The sequence below is a fragment of the Zalophus californianus genome, chromosome 9 (genome assembly GCF_009762305.2).
Source record: "Zalophus californianus isolate mZalCal1 chromosome 9, mZalCal1.pri.v2, whole genome shotgun sequence".
Lineage (NCBI taxonomy): Eukaryota > Metazoa > Chordata > Mammalia > Carnivora > Otariidae > Zalophus > Zalophus californianus.
The window spans coordinates 89897035-89921647 of NC_045603.1; the positions used below are offsets into that span (position 1 = coordinate 89897035).

The 24613-nt window shown below is 38.1% G+C and overlaps 1 protein-coding gene across 2 annotated transcripts; it reads right to left on the bottom strand.

Moving 5' to 3' along the window:
- Positions 1–2005: 2005 nt before the first annotated feature.
- On the bottom strand, positions 2006–23832 carry MGST1 (microsomal glutathione S-transferase 1). Of its 2 annotated transcripts, XM_027595178.1 has the most exons (5): positions 23655–23730; positions 23465–23525; positions 17101–17248; positions 14608–14702; positions 2006–2611 (listed from the first exon to the last, which is right to left on the bottom strand). In XM_027595178.1, exons 3-5 carry the CDS (start codon positions 17224–17226, stop codon positions 2365–2367), a joined length of 468 nt encoding a protein of 155 aa, XP_027450979.1. In that variant the 5' UTR covers positions 17227–17248; positions 23465–23525; positions 23655–23730; the 3' UTR covers positions 2006–2364. The 2 variants fall into 2 exon arrangements, with proteins under 2 accessions (XP_027450979.1, XP_027450978.1); XM_027595177.1 differs by lacking the exon at positions 23465–23525 and having other exon boundaries at positions 23655–23832.
- Between the last annotated feature and the right edge of the window lie 781 nt (positions 23833–24613).

Sequence of the window (24613 nt, forward strand, 5' to 3'; positions counted from 1 at the left end):
AAATGTCCTTTTTTGTCCTGATAATTGTTTAGTAATGGGTATCAAATATTAGTAGCTGACCTATCCTAACCACTAGGATAGCAGCCACAGTCCACTCTGCTTCTACTCTGAGAAGCATTACCAGGGAAGTAGAAATTTCAAGAAAACAGTGAGAAAAATGACCATGGTTAAACAGAGATCTCACACGAAGCTAGGAAAAACTCAAGTAACTGAATCTTTATGACTGATAGATTACTCAAATAATTTTACACATGGAGGACACTTTATTGTTTAGAAAGTACTTTTTTTTATATGTTTCACACACATAGATCACTGCATCTTCAAAAAAAATCTCACAAGAAGTTTGAGGAAACTACAGCTCAGACAAGGTAAATAGATTGTTCAAATCCAAAGAGCAGTGTGTGTGTGTCTGTGTTTATTCAGGTAAGTCCAATCCTTGAATTTTGGGCTTTTTACTTCTAAGCTCATGGGCTTTTCCATTAATTATACCACAAGCTTTTCTGAAGCCAAGACCCATGATAGGCAAAGCTGTTTTTAATGTTAGAAAAAATAAAATAAAATAAAAAAGAGAGAGAAACTTGTACAGAATTCTCTGTAGTCCAAAAGGTTCTGTTTGTTGACTTTAGAGTTGCTCAAATTATGAGACTTAAAATATTACACAATGATTTTCTCTTGTGTGGTAAATCTAAATGAACAAATATGAGCCACTAAAGGCATTTTTTAAGAAATATGTATTTAAAATTAAGAATAATCAAGAGATAGCCAAATAAATAATTAATATAAATTTAATAGCAAGTACAAGAAAAATATTGATATTTTAAAAGTTCATCCTTCATTATGAGGATTTAAACACATATAATTCCATTTAAGACAAAAAAATCTCAATCTGTGTGGATTTATGTGTTTATAGGTTTGTATACTTATATATTCTATCAATTTTTATATTTATATATTAATATTTTTATGTAGAAACCAAACTGAGTATCATTAGATTCCAAACCCATTGGGTGAAATTTTATAGGAAAATAGAATTTGCAGTGTCAATTTGTCCCCACATATGATTACAAAAATAAAGATGTCTTTACAGAGGACAAGTCTGGTTGATACTGTCTTATTAAGTTGATCAAATTTAATATCACCGATAATGGGACAAACTGACATCATATGCTTATTGATATGTTGTCATGTGAAAGACACAACATCACCAAAAATGTTTAACCTGGATCTAAGAACAAGAAAATAATAGACAAAATAAAGCCAGATTAAGGTTCATTCTGTGAAACAATCAGCATATACTCCTCAAAATATGTTGATGCTATTAAAACCAGAAAAAAAAAAAATGAAAGAACTCTTCCATTTTATTGAAAACTAAATAGAAATGATAACAAAATGCTTGCATGGTCCTCATTTGATTCGTGGATCAAAAGTATAGCAGTTATAGGGGCGCCTGTGTGGCGAAGTCGGCTGGGCGACCGGCTCTTGGTTTCGGCTCAGGTCCTGATCTGAGGGTTGAGGGATCGAACCCCATGTCGAGCTCCATGCTCAGGGCAGAGTATGCTTGAGATTCTCTTTCCCTCTGCTCTGCCCACTCATGTTCTCTCTCTCTCTCTCTCTCGCTCTAAATAAATAAATGAATCTTTTAAAAAAATATAGCAGTTATAAAGGACATTATTAGGAAAATTCAGGAAATTTAAGTATGAATTATATATATAATATTATTATATTGTTAAGTTTCTTGTGTGTGATAATGTTATTTGGAGATTGTCTTATTCAAGGAGATCCATGTTGAAGTATTTAGAAGTGAAATATCATGATATCTGCAATTTACTTTCAAATTAATCTGACAAAACATTTAGTGATAGAGCAAAAGCAAATGTGCAAAAATGTTAACAATTGGTAAATCTAGATGAAAGATAAATAAAGGTTCATTGTATTACCTTTCCACTTTTTTGTAGGTTTAAAACTTTTGAAAATATAAGTTGGGAAAAATTAAACCAAATAAAACTATTCTTTAAATTCTTTATTTCATAGGTCTGATTCAGCCATATTGCAATATAGGTTTATCACACATGCATTCACCTTTTTTGTAGATTTCAAATATTAAATGTTGAATGAATGTTACAAATTATAATCAGAATATACAACAAGGCACTTAAGGAAGAATTAAAAAGATTTAAGAAGCATGTGAAATTTCGAGTACAAATATAGAACAAGAATAAATGATACTGGTGATGTTAACATTCAGACTGTTTGCCCCATCTTAATTTCTCTGCTCCCCTCCCACTTAGAATCTAAAAAAGCATTCATTATAAATTGGAGGTACAGAATTCTTAGAAAATAAGTGGATGAGTTGTATGATTATCTTTACAAGTACAATTGGCTTTTCAGCAACCTGTAAGCCATTGAAAAAGTAACTCCATATCCAACAAAGAAAGCCAATGCCCGATTTGGCTGGGGAAGGGGTGTCAAATACGCAATCGTGTGGTAGATCCGTGCTCCAACAAAGAGTCTGAAGTGCAGGATGGCCGTAGAGAGATCTGGACCACTCAAGGAATACAGAAGGCCAATACCAAGAAATGGCACAATATTTTCAAGGTCATTCAGGTGAGCTCTGTAGGAAAAAATGATTAGCAAAACACTGATTTCAAAATCCATAGAAATCCATTCATTTTTCCCTTTCTTCTAAAACTAAATATAATGTTAGTGGATCCTAAAAATGCAGATTTATTATTTTTTTAAAGATTTTATTTATTTATTTGACAGAGAGACACAGCGAGAGAGGGAACACAAGCAGGGGGAGTGGGAGAGGGAGAAGCAGGCTTCCCGCCGTGCAGGGAGCCTGATGCAGGGCTCGATCCCAGGACCCTGGGATCATGACCTGAGCCGAAGGCAGACGCTTAACGACTGAGCCACCCGGGCGCCCCAGATTTATTTTATTTTTTTTCAAATTGCCTTGTTTCTTTAACCATTTGGCTTTTATTTAAAATGTCTTATTATTTTTGGTTCTATCTTTAGCATATTTCAACATATAACAAAGAAGACACTTTTCACTTTCAAGAACATCAAAATTGCATCTGTGCCATAAAACTCACTTCAGTTTTGTAGATGGGAAATATTTTTTCTTCTGAGGTTCATATAATAGCAATTCAAGAGTCTTCTTAAAACTCTTCTTTCCAAAAGAAAGAACTTTTGGTTATAATCTTTCATAAGACTCCTCCCTCACTTCTGCCAGTCTACAGAATGGTTACTCAGACAATCCTTGCCCATTCACCACAACTACTTGGTTACCAACAATTAATTTACCAATTCAATAACAAGGATCTTATGCTCTCAACTTCAAATAACAGAATACATAAGTAGCCTTTCAAATATGGGTAAAATTTTAGCCAATCTATCCTCAAATTACAAGAAGAATTAGCTAACCGAGGGAGCAAAGTACAAAGAATACACAAAAATTATAGATCATAGAAAGATATGTTTCCTAAATTTTATCTTTCTACCATGGCTAGAAGATTTCCCCCAGTTCATGGCACCTTGGGTTTCTCTGGCTAGGATTGCGAACAGAAGGCCCGTTTATTATTGACTTGATTTTTTTTAAAGTGCTTAATTTTAAAGTCTAATGTCCCTGTTTAAGTAGCCAGATTTAAAACTGCTTTAGAATCTAGACTAGAAATTGAGATTTTTGAGAGAGCTTATCAGCTATTGATAGGTATTTTAAAACAAAAAAAAAATTAGTTTTATGTCACTTTCTTTTCTTCTACATAGGTTCCTGACAAAGATGGTGACAACATAAAGGCTTGGAGAAGGTGACAGTCACCTAGATAAGTAATGGTTTTGAAAGATTTCAATAAAGAATGACCTGTTTCTGAGTAAAAGCAGAAGACAGAAAGATATGAGTGTTCCCGTCCCCTCTCCATCATGGAACAGGCTACTGAGAGCAAGGTAGGCAAGAAGGGACGAGAATGCTATTTCCTACTAAGGAAGGGTCCAGTTCACCAATTACATCAAGGCTATTTGTTTTGGTCTTTTGAATTCTCCTGCCAGACTACAGATGCAACTTCACTTCCAATCTTGGCCATGTGAGTTTTCTCCCTCACAACTTTCTAAAAGAACAGACATTTTAAAGTTGGGGAAGAAGTTTTAAAAGGGAGACCCCATAGAAAACAATGTCTACTTCCAAGCCTACTTAAGCAATTGGCAAATAGAATGCAGTTTTAAAACAGAGAAGAAAGTCAAGGGCAGTAAGAAGTAATGTGGTTCACTGGGGGCTGAGGGAAGGAAGGTCGGAGGAGGGCTTCTTTTGACTTTACTAGCCCCTCATTTTTTCTGGCCTCCCTCTATCTTATTTCTCCTCTTCAGCTCTCTTTCCCTGTCCTCTGTCCGCCAAATGATCTTAGAAATAACACTGCTCATCGTCCTAGGAAGGCCTGTTTTCAACAGACCCTCATCTTCAATGCTAATTCATGACATACTCAATGCTAATTCACGCCATCTTTTTAGACCCTGGCCAGGGCATTCGGTTTCCCAGCTTTCCCAGTGAGCACCTGCTATAGCTCAGTATCACCTGTCCGCTGGAACCCTTTCTCTGCTCAAAGGACAGAGTTCATCTTATAGGCGCAGCTTCTTTCATCTTCATGTCCTTTCTAGACTGCTTTCAAAATCTATTAGCAGGTGCTAATTTCAGTTTTCACAACTACTTTCTATCTGGGTCTATCCCCTTCCCCCCGTGATGATTCCTGTTCCCATTTTCGTTTCTTCTTTAGACAGGTGCCCCTTGGTATAGGCTTGCTCTGTGGCTGACATTCCCGCCAACCCTTCTCTGTGCTCATGATGCTCCAGTCACACCTCCCTGCCTCATATCAGAACCCCCTGGATTTCAGCGTCATCCACCTGACCTGGACCAGTGTTGCTACACATCTTTGAGAATTGTCTGGGGGTGGCCAAGTACAAAAGGAGCCTCATACCAGACTTCCAGACTCCCTTATCTCAGCCAAAGCTCTTCACGCTCAACATAGAGCAGTGTGCCCAAATTCCCACAAAGAAATTTTTCCAAATTGCCATGATCTCTCTCCTCTTCCTCTTCTCAAATCCTAGTATCCTTCAAGCCCTTCCTTCATGCAATATTCCTAGATATTTTAAGAACTTATACCTTGTCCCCCACAACTTAACATCTAATAAGAGGCTGCTTTATATCATTCTCTAATTACTACATGTGTGTTGGTCTTATTTTCAAGGGAAAAGTTATAAACCCCTCAAGGGCAGGAAAGTTCTTTTATAGTACCCTAACACAAGAAATGACAGTAATGTACGCACAATGATTTCTCAGTGAATGCTTTATTCAGGCACTGGGGCCAGAAGGGAAGCCATCTAGTTCAACTCCCAGCCCAAGGCTCAGTCCCTTGACAGAATCCCCAGTGAGTGTCACCTATATTCCATTAAACACTCAGTAAAAAGGTACTATTTGCCTTTGAAGGTAGTGTATTCTAAATGTCTCTCCTTGCCCTTATACACCAAACCCAAGCCTTCCTTCTTTTCCTTTTGAATGGTTCTCTTTATTTCTCCAGCTGCCCTGATTACTTTGCAACTTTCTTTTCATCTTGTTGTACTGAATGGATACATGGTCTCATATTCTTTCTAGAACATGGCGAGATGGGATTAAATAAATACATACGTAAAATGTTTTCTAATCTCTGATTTTTGTCTGTCCAAAATGCAAGTCACTTACTTTAAGCCACTTATCTTGATATTTCCACATATATTACTTTATGTTTTTACTTATTTGCCCCATATGTGTATGTATTAATTTTCTCCATATTGCATATCTGAAAGCATCCCTGTCACTTCATTTGTAACCCCATTCAGTTCCTGCCATTGGGATATACTGATAGAAATAGCTTTATATGTGGAAGTCATGGGGAAAAAAATCCAGATTAAAAATCAAATGAGGAGATTATGGAAACTCTTTATCTGAAAAGTATCTCCAAAAGCGAACTGTTACTACAAACTTTTTGATGGTGTCGATAAGGTCTCAAAAAATACAACTGGAAACTGGACACCTTGTTTTTCTTGGAGACTCTTCTGTTGCCACACTGAAAAGGCAGTGTCTGATCACCAGGGGGCGCTGTGCACACAGTCGCTGCACCTCTTCTAGGACACGGATTCCTTTCAGAAAGAACTAAGGTAAATTGTTCACAACCTGACTAGCTTCAATAACGGCTTTCTCCTCTAGAAGTACAGTCAGTCCTATGGGCATGGGGGCGGGGCGGGGGGTTGGGATGGGAGGGGAGAATGGGGAAAAATCTAAAATCTCAAAATTAAAATATCTTTTGTTCAGCTTTCACACATGACACTTGGATGTTCCCTTCAAACTTACTAATGCTATTGAGCATTGAACTGTTATCACTTTCAAGTCCTGGGCAATGTTATGAGTATAGGGTCGTGATCAGCATCATGTATGTGATTATCTGCTCTAGAAGGGATGTGCAAAAAGGTAAAAACAAAAGTTTTAAACTGCTTAATGTCTCTTTGGTGGTTTTGGCAACTCCACAAAGCTGTACTCACCTTTTCTACTGTTTATTCTTTTTCATCATAACACTTACAATTTTCTGATACTGTTTGAAATTTTCACATTCTTCGTCCTGAAACCATTTTAGATCCACATTCTTGGAATCGTCCATTTTTAAGACTGGTTGATTTATTCGTAAGACCATTAATTTAACAAATATATAACTACGTGAAGCAGAAGTTAACATTTTATTCAAACTACCTAGCACAGACTTCCTCTTAGGAGAAAAACATTCTTGTTTAATAAATAACTTGGGGTTAAATTTTTTGCATAATTTTGGTACTAGAAGAGAAGAAGAGTATATGAAGCCAAGGAAGAACCTGCAAAATGGTGTAATGGTGGGCATTATTTGAGGAGAAGAAGGTACAGTGCAACTTCCCCAGGGACAGGATGCTGAAGGACACTGTCAAAGCTGTCTAACATACAACTTGAAATGTTTGCGTTGCCATAATGTAAACACCTCAATTTCATCAAGTCTCTTTTATCCACATTTTTTAAGTTGGTTTGTTGAGAGTTGAGGAAAGAGCCAAGTTTATATCAGCTTAACAAAATGTAGACTATGGAAACATGCACACGTGTAGAAACCCAGACTGAGAGTGAATCTTGAGATCATATACCAGAGGGAATCTGCAGGAATCTGCCGAAATCTTGGGAGGGGCTTCAGACTTTCACAGGGAATCAAGAAAAGTGATAATGCAAATATGATCTAGATCCTAGAGGGTTTAGAAACTCCAGCCGGTTCCCAAATTACAGAAATAAAATTCTTTTATTTCAGTATCCAGTTCACCTATTCATACTCACCAAATTGAAACAGTGCATCAAATATACTCATGATGTTTCCTATCTTAACTATTCACCACAAAACAAAATATCTGTATGTTTAAGTATGGCTATGAAAACACTTCACTGTTTCTTTAATTTTATATAATTTTACTTATTCCTTGAAATGTGCTTAAAATTGAACGATGTTTGGATGAGCGTTAGACAATACTAAGTGAGAAGACGGTATATAATTTGATGTTTCCGATGTTAGAAAAAGGTAACTAATAGATTGGTAATAGACTCCCAATACAAAAAATTCTGTGGGGGAAGCAGGTTATCCAAGATGGTGACATAGGAGGCTCCTGAACTCCATTCCTCCCACAGCCACCTCAAATGTACAGCTACACACAAAGTAATTACCTCTGAAAGAAATCCAGAAACCAGCTAAGTGACTCCAACACATTGAGCAAATACCCACATTGAAATGGGTAGGAAAGGCTGAGACACAATCTTGCCACAAACCCCACCCCCAGCATAGTGCCATACAGTTGAGAGGGAACTCCCAACTCCAAGCTTCTTTCTCAGGAACAATCGGTTTGGACCCCCACATTTAGTGCCCAAACATTTATGACTCTCACCAAAGGATGGGACCTCAAAATATCTAGCTCTGAAAATCAATGAGGATTGCATTCCCAAGACCCAGAAGACTTACAGCAAACAGAAGAGAAATTGTTAAGGGAAGCCCAAGACTTGCTGTGTGTCAGCACAGAGGGAGCAGGCAAAATTGTCCATCTCCCAGTCTTTTCCTGAAAGGGATCCAACTGCATACTTTGAAATCTACTGCCTAAGTGTCAGTATGCATGCATCTAGGGTTGGGCTTTGATCCTTCCTAGAAACCAGGGAAGCCAGCAGACATCTCCCCCACCTTCTCCCTCTAGCTTGATCCCAGTCACCAGAATCTCTCTGGAAGGAGCTCATATACCTGTATGCACTCCAGTTTTTATGGCTGCAGCCCTAGGGCTGGGTCTCCGGATCACCTGGCCTTGATAGCTAATAGCACTACCACTCATGAGTCCTATAAAAATACAGTAAACAAAGAATCATTCTCAACAAGCCCAGGCAGTCACTGCAACTATCCCTCCCCATGGCTATATCTAGGTCCAGCACAGATGGAGCAGACAAAAATGTCCAAATCCAGGATCTCCCTAGAAGGGGCTTAACTACATACTTTTCCCACTGCTACCTGAGCATCCAGCTTCCAATCAGCCTACATCTAGATCTTGACTGTGTTCCTCCCTTTAGAACATGTGACAAGTCTTGGCACACCCAGAACAATTGGGAGCCGGTAAAAACAAAGAAGGCAGCTTGGAGAATCACAAACATCTGAGAGACAACCAGAGGCTCAGGCCAGGATACCTGACAAGTTTTATCTCCTACATGAGACCACTCTGCCAAAACCTGGAGAAGTATTTTTGTTTGTTTGTTTTGTTTTTTTTTTTTTTTATCTAATGCAGAGAAACCAATGCAGAGCCAAGGAAAATGAAAAAATAGGGGAATATGTTTCAAACCGAAGAACAAGATAAATTTACAGAAACAGATCTTGATGAAATAGAAATAAGTAATCTAATAGAGAGTTCAAAATAATGGCCAAAGATGCTCACCAAGGTCAGAAGAGAAATGCATGACCAAAGTCAGAATTTCAATAGCAATAGAAAATATAAAAAAAAATCAAAAAGAAATCACAGAGCAGAAGAACATAACTGAATTTAAAAATCCCATAGAGGGGTTCAACACAGGCTAAATCAAGGAAAAGAAAGGATCAGCAAACTTGAAAACAGGGTGATGGAATTCATCTACCTGGAGGCACAAAAAGAAAAAACAAAGAGTAAATATAGTTTATGGAACTTATGGAATACCATCAAAAAGATGAATGTACATATTAGGCAGGTCCCAGAAGTAGAAGAGAGTGAAAAGAGGGCAGAAAGCCTAATCAAAAAAATAATGGTTAAAAACTTTCCTAACCCAGAGAAAGAAACAGACATCCAGATGTAGGAACTTCAGAAGTAAAAAAAAATGAATCCACAGAGACCCACACTGAAACCCATTATAATTAAATTACCAAAAGTGAAAGATAGGAGAGAATCTTAAAAGCAGCAAGAGAAAAGTAGCTAGTTTCATATAAGGGAAGCCCCATAAGACTATCAGCATATTTTTTACCAGAAACTACAAGGCAGAAGAGAGTGGGATGATATATTCTAAGGTCTCAAAATAAATAAATAATAAAAAATTAAAAGTGCCAGCAGGAATCCTCCTCCACCTGACAAAGTTGTCCTTCAGAATTGAAGGAGAGATAAAGAATTCTCCAAACAAAAGCTGAAAGTGTTCATCACCACTACAGCAGCTAGAAATGTTCAAGAATGTTCTTTAAGCTGAAACAGGACACTAATTAGTAAGAAGAAAACACATGAAAGTATAAAAGTCACCAGTAAAAGCAAGTATAATTAAATTCAAAATACACTAATGTAATGATGGTGGGTACATCGCATAACTCTAGTATAAAGACTAGAAGACAAAAGTAGCAAAAATAACTGTAACAAAAGACACAGAATGATGGAATGGATTAAAAAAACAAGATCCAACTATTTCTATCTATAAAAGACTCACTTCAGCTTTAAGGATACAGGTACTGAAAGTGAAGGGATGGAAAAAGATATTCCATGGAAATGGAACAGAAAAGAAAGCAGGAAAGCCATACTTAACATGGGACAAAACAGACTTCAAGCTAAAGACTGTAACAAAAGACAAAGAAAGCCATTATATAATGGTGAAGGAGGTCAATTCATCAGATGATATAACATTAGTAAATACTTATGCACCTAATATAGGAGCACCTAAATATATAAAGCAAATATTAACAGATCTAAAGGGAGAAGTAACAATACAATAATAATAGTAAGGGACTTCAATACCTCACTTTCAATAACAGATAGATTATCCAGACAAAAAATCAATACGAAAATATTGGACTTAAACTATACATTAGCTTAGATGAACCCAAAAGACATTTAAAAAACACACCGTCCAACAGCAACAATACACATTCTTCTCAAATATACATTGAATATTCTCCAGGACAGATCATATGTTAGGCCAAAAACAAGCCTTAATAAATTTAAGAAGTTTGAAGTTATATCAAGCATCTGTTTCAACCATAACAGTATGAAACTAGAAATCAATTACAAGAAGAAAACTGAAAAATTCACAAATATGTGGAGATTAAACAACATACTACTAAACAACAAATGGATTAAAGAAGAAATCAAGAGAAATTTTAAAAAATATATCTTGAGACAAATGAAGATAGAAACAGAAAATACCAAAACTTATGGGATAAAGCAAAAGCAGTTCTAAGAGGGAAGTTTATAGTGATAGATACCTACATTAAGAAAAAGAACGATATCATATAAACAATCTAACTTTAACCCTCAAGAAACTAGAAAAAGGAAAACAAATTAAAACCAGAGTTAGAAAAAGGAAGGAAATAACAAAGATTATAGAGCAAATAAATGAAGTATAACCTAAAGAGAAATAGAAAAGACCAAAGAAATGAAGAACTGTATTTTTGAAAAGATAAAATAAGATAAATCCTTAGACTTACCAAGAAGAAAAAAAAGGAAGGATTCAAATAAATAAAATAATTAGAATTGAAAGTTGAGACATTCCAACTGATACCACAGAAATATGAAGGAGACCAGTATGAACAATTACCAACAAATTGGACAACCTGGAAGAAATAGACAAATTCCTAGAAACATACAACCTACCAAGACTGAATCATGAAGAAATAGAAAATCTGAGCAGATCAATTACTAATAATGAGATTGAATCAGTAATCAAAAACCTCCCAGTGAAGAAATCCAGGGCCATATAGCTTCACTGGTGAATTCTACCAATCATTTAAAGAAGAATTAATACCAATTCTTCTCAAATTCTTCCAAAAAAGTAGAAGAGAATAGAACACTTCTAAACTCATTTTATCAGGCCAGGACTACTCTGATACTAAAGCTAGATAAGGACACTACAAGAAAAGAAAATCACAGGTCAATATCCTGATGAACACAGATATGAAAATCCTCAACAAAATATTAGCAAACCAAATTCAACAGTTTAATTAAAAGGACTTAAAGAATCATACACTGTTATCAAATGAGATGTAAGTATGGTTCAACATCTGTAAATCAATACCACATTAACAAAAAGAAGGACAAAAATAGTATAATCATTTCAATAGATATCAAAAAAGCATTTGACAAAATTCAAAATTCCTTCGTGACAAAAACTCTCAATAAATTAGATATAGAGGGAATGTACTTCAACACAGTGAAGGCCATACAGGACAATCCCACAGCTAACAACATACATCATACATCATGAAAAGCTGAAAATGTTTCCTGTAAGATCAGGAATAAGATAAGGATGCCCACTCTCACCACTTTTGTTCAGCATAGTTTGGAAGTCTTAGCCAGAACAATTAATCAAGAGCAAGAAATAAAAATCATCCAAGTGTAAAGAAAGAAGTAAAATTATCTTTATTTGCAGATGACATATTATATCAGAAACCCTAATTCCACTAAACAACTGTTAGAACTAATAAATGAACTCAGAGAAGTTGTAGGATATGAAATCAGTACACAAAAATCAGTTGCATTTTTTACATTAAAAATGAACTACCAGAAAGAGAGATTAAGAATTCAATTTACAATAGCATCAAAAAGAATAAAATACTGAAGAGTAAATTTAACCAAGGAGGTGGAAGATCTATAATTGAAAACTACAGGACACTGATGAAAAAAACTGAAGACACAAGTAAATGGAAAGATACCCTGTGTTCACAAATTGGAAGAATTAATATTGTTAAAATGTCCATACTATCCAAAGTGAACTACAGATTCATTGCACCCCCCTCTCAAAATCCCAATGATATTTTTTTAGAGAAATAGAAAAAACAGTTTGTATGAAACTGTATGAAACCACAAAAGACCCTGAATAATCCAAAGCAAATCTGAGAAAGAAGAATAAGGCTGGAGGTATCACACTTCCCGATTTCTAACTGTATTACGAAGCTATAGTAATCAAGGCAGTATGATACTGGCATAAAAGCAGACACATAGATCAATGAAACAGAAATAGAAAACCCAGAAATAAACCCATGTACTTATAGTCAATTAATTTTTTACAGAAGAACCAATAATATGCAATAGAAAAGGCTAGTCTCTTCAATAAACTGTGTTGGGAAAACTGGATTTCCACATGCAAAAGAATGAAACCTGACCCTATTTTATACTATACACAAAAATTAACTCAAAATAAATTAAAGACTTGAACATAAGATCTGAAACCATAAGATTCCTGGAAGGAAACATAGAAGGTAAGCTCCCTGACATTGGCTTTGGCAATGATTTTTTTTGGATTTGACACCAAAATCAAAGACGACAAAAGCAAAAATAAACACATGGGTCTATATCAAACCAAAAAGCCTCTGCTCAGCAAAGGAAACCATCACTAAAATGGAAAAACAATCTACGGAGGAAATATTTGCAAGCCACATATCTGATAGTGTAGGCGGTTAATATCCAAAATAGACAAGGAACTTAATATAGCTCCATAACAATAATAATAATAATAACCCAATTAACAAATAAGCAAGGACCTGAGTAGTCACTTTTGTCCAAAGAAGACATCCAAAACCACTGATTTTGATTCAAAATCATCCAAAAATCAATGGTTTTGATTAGCCTCCCCTCTCTCAAGATAGTTATTGTCAAAAGGACAAGAGATAATAAATGCTGGCTGGCAAAGAAGTGGAAAAAAGGGAACCCTGTTGGTAGGAATGTAAACTCGTATAGCCACTATGGAAAACAGTTTGGAGGGTCCTCAAAAAATTAAAAATAGAACTACCAGAGGATCCAGCAATTCCACTTCTGGGTATATATCCAAAAAAAAAAAAAAGAAAGAAAGAAAAGAAAAAGAAAAAGAAAAAGAAACCATTATTCCAAAGAGATATCTGCATTCCCATGTTCACTGCAGCATTATTCACAATAGCCAAGATCTAGAAACAACTTAAGTGTCCATCAACAGATGATTGGATAAAGAAAATGTGATATATACGTGCAACGGAACATTATTCACCCTTAAAAAAGTTATGTACAGCAACATGGATGAACCTGAAGGGCACTATGCTGGGTAAAATAAAGCAGACGGAGAAAGACAAATGTTGTGTGGTATCACTTATATGTGGAATCTAAAAGACAGGGAAAAAAAAAAGTCAAACTCACAGAAACAGTAGAAAGGTGGTTGCCAGGGGCTGCGGGGGGAGGGGGGGAGATAAGGAGAGGCCGGTAAAACGGTACAAAATTTCAGTTATGAGATGAAGAAGGTCTGAAGATCTGAAGTGTAACATGGTGACTAATACAGTGTATTAATAACACTGTACTCTATAAATGAAATTTGCTAACAGATTAGAACTTAAATGTTCACTTAAAAAAACAAAGGGGCTGGTAAAGCTGGAGGTCATGGATGTGTTAATGAACTCGATGGGGATAAACGTTTCACAACATATATGTGTATCAACTCATGATGCTATGCACTTTATATGTCTTACAATTTTATTTGTTGACTACAGTTCAGTAGAGGTAAAAAAGAAAGTTTGCAATTTACGTGACTTTATGGCAAGGATTAAGAAGTATACCTTCAGAACTAGAATTCAGTTTGCTTTTTTAAAGCAGTGTATTAATTATATTATTAGGAAGCTGTGTGGATGGTATCTTGGCTTACTGCTTTTCATTGTTCATTGAATTCTCAGTACATTAAACATAATACCTATAAAGGAGAGAGAGAAAGGAGGGCAAGATTTCCCACGTTCATATTTTGAGTCTTATGCAAAAGTATCTTCAACGTTTCACACAAGCCGACAGTCTCAGCTCTGGAGAAAGATGACAAAACTGCAAAAATCCACCATCCTCATTTTACCTTCTACCTGTAATCCTTTTTGAAAAATCCCTACAGAGAAAAAAGTCATTAACCCCAACGAAGTAGGAAATTGGCATGTGCAATTGCAGTGAGAGTTGGAGACTTCTAGATCCCTAATTTTCTATAATTATTATATGGACTAGTTAAGATCAGTGACTTTTCTCCCTTCTCATGATCCCCAACATCCTCACTGAACTCCTTGACCAAAATTCTTTGATCAAGTAAATAATTTCAGGAGACAGTGGGTTTACCTCCGTACACGTTCCACTCTGTCATCTGTCCGAAGATACTTCTTGGCATTTTCTCCTTTGCCAAAGCCAGGACAGTCTTCTGGGTTGGCAAAAACCTATTCCAAATTCCAAGAAAAAAAGGTATTTCAAATGCCAAATAACATGGGAGTATTCTACCTGATAAGTTACTTGCATTTTAATGGAAGAAATACAGGCATCCAGGTTGGCCCTTATGAAAAGAAAATTTGGAGCTCAAACACGGGGAGGGATCTAGACTTTAAGCTTTTCCTAACAGTGCAAAGCATTTTTTAAAGAAAAGCATAAATAAGAACTTAAATAAAAACTAATGTATAAAAATAGTGAAAAGGAAGCAAAAATGGAAAAGAGAGCCTGATTCCAAGCCATCATTGACTATTATTATGGTGAACTGGCAGCTTTTTATAGTGATGTTGATGGAACTTCCCTCACATATTAACATTCCCAACTGGTTGGATCATATGAAAGTCTTTAATTTACTAACCATGGATGTTAGAGACCAGGCAAGAAGTGTAAGAGTGAGGGGCAGGAAGTGTATTTTGTACTTTGTCAGGATACGTGTATCTCTTTTCTTTGGCTGAATTAACAGATACTTTGGGTTGAATAATATAGTGAAACATAAGAAGTTGAACAGCATTCCTAAAAATACCAAGTACGTGTTCTAGGGCATATGTTCACTTATTCCTTCCTGCAAATTATTATGCTGTTTGATACGATCTCCCCATCCCTTGAAACCTGAAAAATGCATTTAAAAAATATTTAAGTATGTTCCACTGTTTAATAATTTATAATAAAGATAAACATGAACTACAGAATTAGCCTAATTTAAGCTTAGAAATCCATAAATATTACACTTTTTTTCTAAATATGACATAAGCATTTATTTCAGATAAAGATGTTGAGGAGAACTGATGGGAAGGGACATGATACGCTATCAGCTCTTGAGATCAGCTCTGTCCATCTTGTTTCTAAATAAATGCTTGGCACATGCTAGATGTTCAATAAATATGTTTCAAATAAGTAAATAAATGTATTACAGTGGAAAGTGTGCATGGGATTTGAGTTTACAGCAATCCGAATTAGAATCTCAGCTTCACTCTTTATTGGTGTATAACCTTGGGTACACTACTTAACCTGTCTGACTTTCATTCAGGTCCTCATCTATAAAATGGGGGGATTAATTCTCATTTCACATGATAATACTAACAATTGAATGATTTTGCACATACAAAGAGTATCACATGGCTCCTGGCACATATCACCGGCACTCCACAAATTTGAGTTCTTTTCTCCTTTTCTTGTAAGATGGGGTACATTTCTGCTATGCTTAGTACTACTCTGTTTCTAGAGGACACTGTGGACCCGGGGGTCGGAAGCCACTTTACAGCCTGCAGCTTTGACACCTGGACCCCTTGGAGACTTAAATATGTCTGTAGGTGCCCCCCCATTAAAATGCAAATATCCTTGGGAAGGAATTATACCTCAAGACAGTAAAAGGGAAATACCTTAAGGATGACAATAACCTCTAGATAAAAGCAAGTCTCTGAAGGACAAAAACTCAGGACAGGCACTAAGAGAGAAATAGGTGTGGGGGGGGCGCGTCAGTGGTTCAGTTGGTTAAGCATCCGACTTTTGATTTCGGCTCAGGTCTTGATCTCGGGGTAGTGAGATTGAGCCCCATGTTGGGATCTGCTCTGGGTGTGAGGCCTGCTTAAGATTCTCTCTCTTCCCTTCCTCCTCTGCTCTCTAAATAAAGAAATAAACAAATAAATAAAAAAGACAGAGAGAAATAGGTGGTTTCCAGGAAGAAATTGCTGACTAGGGACAAGGACCACACCAGTGAAAATAGTTTAACTTTGTCAAGGTAGCTTTGTTCTACCCCCACTTACTGTGTTATAAACCCTGCTTGAGTATAGGATATAGTTTTCAAAATCTTTCTACTACCTTCCCCAAGTCTCCAGTTTAAGAAAAAATCATTCTTATGATGCTGGGCAGAAATAGCATCCACTTAAGAAGTCAGAACTACACAAAATTCAAATGCTTTGCCCCAGTCATAAAAGGCTCTACTGATAATAAGGACTTAATTCTATTCCCAAAGGTGTATCCTTGACCTGTAATAGAACTAAAAACACCAGCTGTCTGGAAAATGACTATTTTCTAAACTCTAGCTGGCAAAATTAACTTCAAAATCATAGAGTTTTCTTGAAAACTTTGACACTTCAAGAATCTCATGTACTAAGTAGCATGACAAAAGGTAAAAGCCACAAGGAAAAAAACTACTTTACTAACTTCCGGGAGAAAGTACCTGTTCCATAAATATGTCAGATGCATCTATACCAAATGATGGCATAATTCATTTGCAACATTAAACAATGTGCCATTGGGCTTTACCAAAAAAGTTTTTTAAAAAGTAAATTAAGAAAATTGTTTTCCAAAATGCCAACCCTTAAAGGAAATGATTGCCTCCAATTGTCTTACCTTTCTTGTCAATCTATAGAATGCAGTTGCAATACTCATAAACATCATTTTTGAAAGAATAATCGTTGTATAGGAAGCATAGGCCATGAATACTTCATTTTCCATTAGCTCAGTGAGGTCAACCATTTTTTCAATTTTGGTCTGGAATCTTAAAAAGAGTTTAGACAAGGGAAGAAAGGCAGACATAAATACCTCAAATAACCTTACAGTCACTTGGTGTACTTATATTGCAGCATTAACCATATTGTTCTTAAAAATATCTTGGGTTATTGCAGGAGAAATAATCTTTTCTAAAATTTCAAAATAAACAATATACGTGGTTTTTTTTTTCTAGTTCTATAACATTAAGCTTGAAAGTATCAAACAAGCATGGAGTGAAAATGAAAATGTAAGGGTATGAGAAGCAAAAGTAAATGGGCAAAATGTGTAAAGATAGACTAAAATCCTATTTTTGCATCAAGATCAACCACAAGTTGGACACAAAAGACCAGAGTTCATGGATTGATCTCTTTAGAAACATTAAATTATGTACATAGTGGCACCATTAATGTTTGATTAGAAATGCCTAAGTTTGGAGAGCCTGGCTGGCTCAGTCATTAAGCGTCTGCCTTCGACTCAGGTCATGATCTCAGGGTCCTGGGATCGAGCCCCACATCGGGCTCTCTGCTCGGCGGGGAGCCTGCTTCTCCTTCTCCCGCTCCCCCTGCTTGTTTTCCCTCTCTCACTGTGTCTCTGTCAAATAAATAAATAAAATCTTTAAAAAAAAAAAGAAAGAAAGAAACGCCTAAGTTCTGGGGCTCCTGGGGGGGCTCAGTCAGCTAAGCGTCTCACTCCCTCCCCCCTGCTTCCACTCTCTCTCTCAAATACATAAAGTCTTAAAAAATAAAATAAAATAAGAAACACCTAAGCTCTAATATATGTCCTGCTTTAGAAAGCCAACTTATAGCTTTTTGTCGTTTCAATAGTATTTAAGATTCCAGGCTACAAGATCTGAATTCCAGTCCCACCTTTTGGTTATTAACTTTGGTTGAGAGATTTGGCCTCTCTGAAACCAAATTCCTTCATTTCTTTTTTTTTTTTTTAAAGATTTTATTTATTATTTATTTGACAGAGAGAGAGATAGAGAGAGATAGCGAGTTAGTTCCTAACTTAGCGGTTTGTTGTCAGGATTTAATTGAGATAACATGTGGAATATACTTAGACTTAGCACAGCAACTGGCCCGTGAAGAATCCTCGATAGAGTTATTGTATCCTTATGATCATCATTATCACCATGATTATAGTCATCACTAATACCAACGCAAGGAAACAAGGAGAAGCAGGATAATGGAAACAAAATGCCGGGCAAATGCAAAGTAAGGAAGTGGCATTTATGGGACTCTTGTAGAGGGAATAAAGGAAGGAAGGTTAGCTTTACGTAACTCTTCACATGACTTCACCTTCCACTGAACGCCAACTGTCTGTCTGGAGTTGGAAATATAATTGGGAATGTACCCAGAAGGGAAGCTAAGGTATGCTGATGATACTCAAGTCAAAGTGGGTAGGGATTTCAGGTAAAGCTTAAAATTTAAATTCCCTACCTTACCTGGTAGCCATTCTTTTTAACATCCTCCTGTTCTGTTATTAGCTCTGCTGTCTGTTTCTTCTCTCTTTTCCACATAAACACACATCTTTTCTAACACCCAAGCTTCAACACTATTTAACCTGCTTAGCATGGAATTCAGTTTCTTGGACACAATGTCCATTCCTGCCTTTGAAACTCAACCCCTGTATGCAACCTTATCAGACTGACATCGATCAAATTCTGATCATTCTACTCATCTACCAATAACCTATAAATCTATATCTCTTTCTCTACTCTGTGACTGGCCATATAGCTGTCTACATATTGCTGTGAATGTGATATAAACAACACACATATACATATATGCTTAATTTTATAACGTCCAACTATGCCCCATACTTTATGTGTGTTACATAATCTTTGTAACTATTTTGGTATAGTCCTCATAACTATATGCATTTTACAGATGGAGAAAGTGTGAATCAGAGACGTTAAACAGCCAAGCTAGGACACAAACCCACGTCTCTGACTTCATATCTATACACTAACTACACTTCACTGTCTCCTTCAAGAGACTGTAAAGTGCTCACTGATGATTCAACGAACACTGACTGAATGCCTGCCTATGGCTGGGGCACCTCACATCTGTTATCTTGTTTCCTCTCCCAGTGATGCTACAGGGTAGGTACTATTACTCCCATTTTTCAGATGAAGAAACCAAAACTTCCGAAGTAACCCCTATTTTTTTCAAAGATTTTATTTGAGAGAGAGAGAGCACGAGCAGGGGGAGGAGCAAAGGGAGAAGCAGACTCCCCACCGAGCAGGGATCCCAATGTGGGACTCGATCCCTGGAGCTCAGGATCATGACGTGAGCGGAAGGCAGAAGCTTAACCAACTGGAGCCACCCAGGCGTCCCAGTAACTCCTATTTTGAAAGCTAGGCTGAATATGTGCTTCAGATTTAAGCAAACAGAAACTGTATGTTTCAGTGTAAAGAACAAAACCAAATGCATATGATACATTAATGCACCTCCACAAGTCAGCAGTCTTGAAAGCACAGAATGTGATATAAGCTCTCAGTGCAAGGTAATACTTTTAGTACCATTTAATGTATCTGCTCTTGTTCTGGTAGCGGGGGCGGCGGGGGTGGGGAGGAAGTCATGAATAAACTGCACTATCCTTCAAAGCTCATGTAAAGTAATTAGCTTAATAAGGGATCCTTAAGTCCTATGCCTCTGGACAGAGATCTGAAGAAACACAGCAGGAATGTTAATTAAAAAAAATTAAGAAAAGTTTATCAAGTTGGAACTGTTGTTATTTAACAATAATTTTACAACTAAACAGTTTTTGTAGGTCACTACAGATGTTTACAGAATGAAATGTATTTAGCAATGGAATATAAGTCCAGACAATGGTTTTCTTTTGGTGAAAACTGGTCTTGAAAAAGTAGAGAAAAAGTGGAAGCCTTCCAGAGCTGCTGGTGGGAAAAGAACACAAAGATGTCAGCAGTTGCAGGAAAACGGCAATGCGAGTTTTTTTTCTTCCAATGTGAATAACACATTGAAAGCGTACCTCACACCAAGAGTTTTTCCAACACCAAGAATGTAGCTTAACTCCTGGAGTCTGTGGTTTGGGGAGATGGGCCAATGCTGAGCCTCTGACTTCAAATCCTAAAGGTCCGTGAACCACTTCTCAGAGACCAATATCTTCCACTCCCAGCATACCAGAGGGACAGGTGAGGAGAAGGTAAGACATTGAGAAACAGAAGTGATTTGGGGAAGGTATGTACTCTGGTGAGTGCTGTGTATTGTGTAAGACTGCTGAATCACAGACCTGTACTCCTAAAACAAATAATACATTATATGTTAATTAAAAAAAAAAAAGAAAGAAAGAAAAGGAAGTGATTTACAGCACGGAATAAGATGGTGCTGGCCTAGACTTTTTTTCAAAGCTGATTTGTCAGGACATTGCCTTGAGCCTACATCATGGCTGGGCACTGCAGTCAATACAAAATTAATGGGGCACCTGGGTGGCTCAGTTGGTTAATAAGCATCTGCCTTCAGCTCAGGTCATGATCTCGGGGTCCTGGGACAAAGCCCCACTTCTCCCTCTCCTTCTGCCCCTTCCCTTCACTTGTGCTCTCTCACCCTCTCTCTCAAATAAGTAGATGAAATCTTTAAGAAAAAAAAACCCCACAAAATTAGTGAATGCTTTTTACTAAGGGAGGTCGCCAGGAGGGAGGAGAGCAGTGTAGTAGTGTTAATAATTAAGAGGGTAAATTGTTAAGTGTTTTGAGTATTCTAGGAACGAGGTATGAATAATCTAAGAAAAGACAAAACATGAAACTTGGTTATGAATTAGAGAGAATGAAATGTTACAATGATGAATTATATTTGTCCAGGGTATCGTTCCCTTCATTGTCCATCACTGGTTGGCACAGCAGAGCATACCACCATCTTTTTCACCAGATAGCTGGGCTCAGTCCCCTAAGGTGGAGGTGACGCCTCTGAAGGGACAAAGAGCAAAGTGTGAAGCACACACTCTGGAGCTAGACTAGAGTCTGGGTAAATTTGGCTCTGCCACTTACTGGTTGTGGTTTAACTTCTCTGGGACCTACTTACCTTACCTGTATAATGAGGTTAATAATACTTCCTATCTCACAAGATTCTTGTATCAAATGAGCAAAGCCTAAAGATTAGAAAAGCACTGGGAACTGGTAAATATTATATAAGTATTTGGTAAATAAGTTCCTACTTTGGCACTGTTCTAGGCACTGAGGAGATCATTTGAGGGTTTTCGAAAAGCTTACCCATTATCTCACTTGATCTAGAAAATTCTAAGGTAGTCAGAGCAAGCAATATTTGTCTCCGCTTTTAACATGTAAGGAAGCTGGGGCGCCTGGGTGGCTCAGTTGGTTAAGCGACTGCCTTTGGCTCAGGTCATGATCCTGGAGTCCTGGGATCGAGTCCCGCATCGGGCTCCCTGCTCAGCGGGGAGTCTGCTTCTCCCTCTGACCCTCCCCCCTCTTATGTGCTTTCTCTCTCTTTCTCTCATTCTCACTCTCTCAAATGAATAAATAAATAAAATCTTTTTAAAAAATAATAATAACATGTAAGGAAGCTGAAGTCTGAAGAGGTAGAGTGAGTTGAGTAATGTGACCCAAATTCACAGTGGAGGGGTCAAGACTGGAGCCCAGTTTTCTCAAGTGTTTAGCTCATGGTCTATCCAACATCAAGGCTAAGAATTCTAGACCACTCTGGTTTTCTGGGGGCCTTTTTCTGTCCAATCTCATATTCCTACCTTGCCCTCCTCACCCAAATACAGCACCTACCCCTACTCTATCTATTACAGTTGAGTCTTTATCTCTCAACCGTGGAACATTCCTCTTCTCTTTACACGGGCTCTGGGCCAAAAAGGGCAAAGTTCTATTCTTATTTATGGTGGCCTTGCAACAACAATATTGTGAAACACACACAAAAATCTGGTCACACAACCCTCAGCCATGACTCTGCAATTTCATACCTTCTAAAACAAATGTAATGCTACCACAAGATTAAAAAAAGAAAAAAAAGATAATTCAATGGCCTTGTTGCTGTTTATCAATTCTAGATTTTTTGAAAGGGACAAGGTGATTGCAGACTTGGCCTCCTACACTTTGGAGCCTGGGTCCTAGGGAGAAAATGCTGGGGGCCCTGGGAGAATGTGAGGTAAGGCTGTTCTCAGGGGCCTCTGCTGATCTTTCCCAGCCTCACTGAGAAACTCCACTCCAAAACAAACCCTTAGAAAAAATTGTACTTTTCTGCCACCAGGAGCAATATTCAAATTGGGACTGATTTGCCACTTTAAAAAATGACCAAAGTCCCTACATAGTCCTCTTATTTGGGGAACAGCAAAGGACAGCAAACCCTATTACTATCTTAATTCCCAGTACAGTAAGCCCCCAGGGGGGATGCAAAAAGTGTGTGTAGTTTGGTATTCACGGGAAGCTAAGGCCCTGAAGAACTCTAGTCTTAAACGGCAAAAGTCGGAAAGGCTATAAGCTGGAGGATCTGGGGAATTTTCCATGTGCCCCTATAACAATGCTTAATTATAAGCCACTTGGCACTCTCTTGGAGAGAAAGCAGACAGAGGGCAAAGGAGAAAACCAAAGGGTGCCCAGAATACTAATAGGCCTTGGGACTATTTCGAAGAAAGCAAGGAGATGGGAGATTTGCATGCACCTTCTCTCCGATGCCCCGGGCCCGCCATAACAGTAATACCCGAGGCCTCACCTCCCAAATAAGGGTTTCCCATGGCTTCCTCCTCCAGACTGGGGGGCTGGCTATAATATCACAAAGTTTAATCTATGTCCTCCTGCACTTTGTTATTGTCGTTATATTATTATTACTAAACTTGCCAATGTTCCTCTTGCCTAGCAAAGTGAACCACGAGGAGCAAATCCTTCTTGTACTTCAGTAGGTGCAAAGGCCAATTTTCCCAGGGCCGCTGCAGGATTCCACACCCTTCGGTTGAACAGAAGTTGCCTAACTTATAGCAACTTCATATATTACTACAATTTGCACACAGAGGGTAGAGCACACAGAGACTCTGGAGCTAGACTAGGGTCAGGGTGAATGCGACTCCGCCACTGACAGGTTGTGATTTAACGTCTCTGGGACCCCAGAGTTCCAGGGGACCCATTCAAAGTGGACGCTCGCGTGGCTTGAGAATAAAAAGTGAGTAACTCACTACTTAAACATGAAAGGACTTAACTCTCTTAAGTTTCTTTCCTGGAGTTTGTCCTCGGGTAAAATTTACCTACCAGGGTACAGGGACTCAACTCCGTTTCAGAGGCGACGGATTGAAAAGCCAGAGTTTAGCCCCTACAGAGAACAAAGAAGTTTCACGCGGGAAAAGACTTTTCAAGCCCACCCCCTCCACCCACTTTGCTCCTTCTCGCCCACCGCCCTCTGAGCACCCATTCCTTGCGCGTCCCTTCCCCGGGCACGTACGGTGAGTCCCAGTAAGAGTGCAGCGGCAGCGAAGCTGTCCCAGCCGGTGGCTCGCGGGGGCACTGCGGTGACTTTTACCGCTCGGGGAGGCGGGTCGCAGGCGCCGCGCCCACTCTGGCCAATTTCCAGTTAATTCTCTCTCCGGAGCTTCAAGCCCGACTCCCAGCCTCGCCAAGCACCTCCCCTAATTGGCCTGACTTTTTTTTTTTTTTTTTTTTAGATTTTATTTATTTATTTGACAGAGAGAGACACAGCCAGAGCAGGAACACAAGCAGGGAGAGTGGGGGAGGGAGAGGCAGGCTTCCGGAGCAGGTAGCCTGATGGGGGGGCTAGATCCCAGGACCCCGGGGATCACGACCTGAGCCGAAGGCAGATGCTTAACAACTCAGCCACCCAGGCGCCCCTGGCCTGACTTTTTTGTGCAAGAGTAATCACTGCCCACCCGTTCCCTTCTTTGACCCCCTGTGGCGCCTGGTGGAAGCCTTTCTTCCCGGTTCCCCTATTCAGTGGGGAGGAGATGTTGGCAGTTAGTATCAGACCTCCGTGTCCTTGGACTTTGCAAGCACGCCAGTGGGAAAGCAAGGAAAAAGCGGTTAACTTTTATTTAGCTGGAAACAATTTTTTTTAAGGTTTTAATGTTGAATTTTGAAAGCTTTAAAAGCTTTATAGAAGATTTAAATCTCTAGGGGGAAAAATGATGAAAAATCATTCATAAAATTACCTTCCATTGAACTTCACTTTCCCTGCATCCGTGGCTGGCAAAGCCTGGCTCGGACACAATGTAATGTTCAATAAAGATCACCTATAGTCTTCCAAACCTGTAATCCCAAGCAGCTTGCTTCTTCACTCTGTCCCCTCATGTTCAGGATCCAAAATGGAAATGGAGGAGATTATACTGGATCAGTTCATTACACGATCAGCTCAGTATGGTTTTTGCAGGGACATTCAGGGGAGTGTTT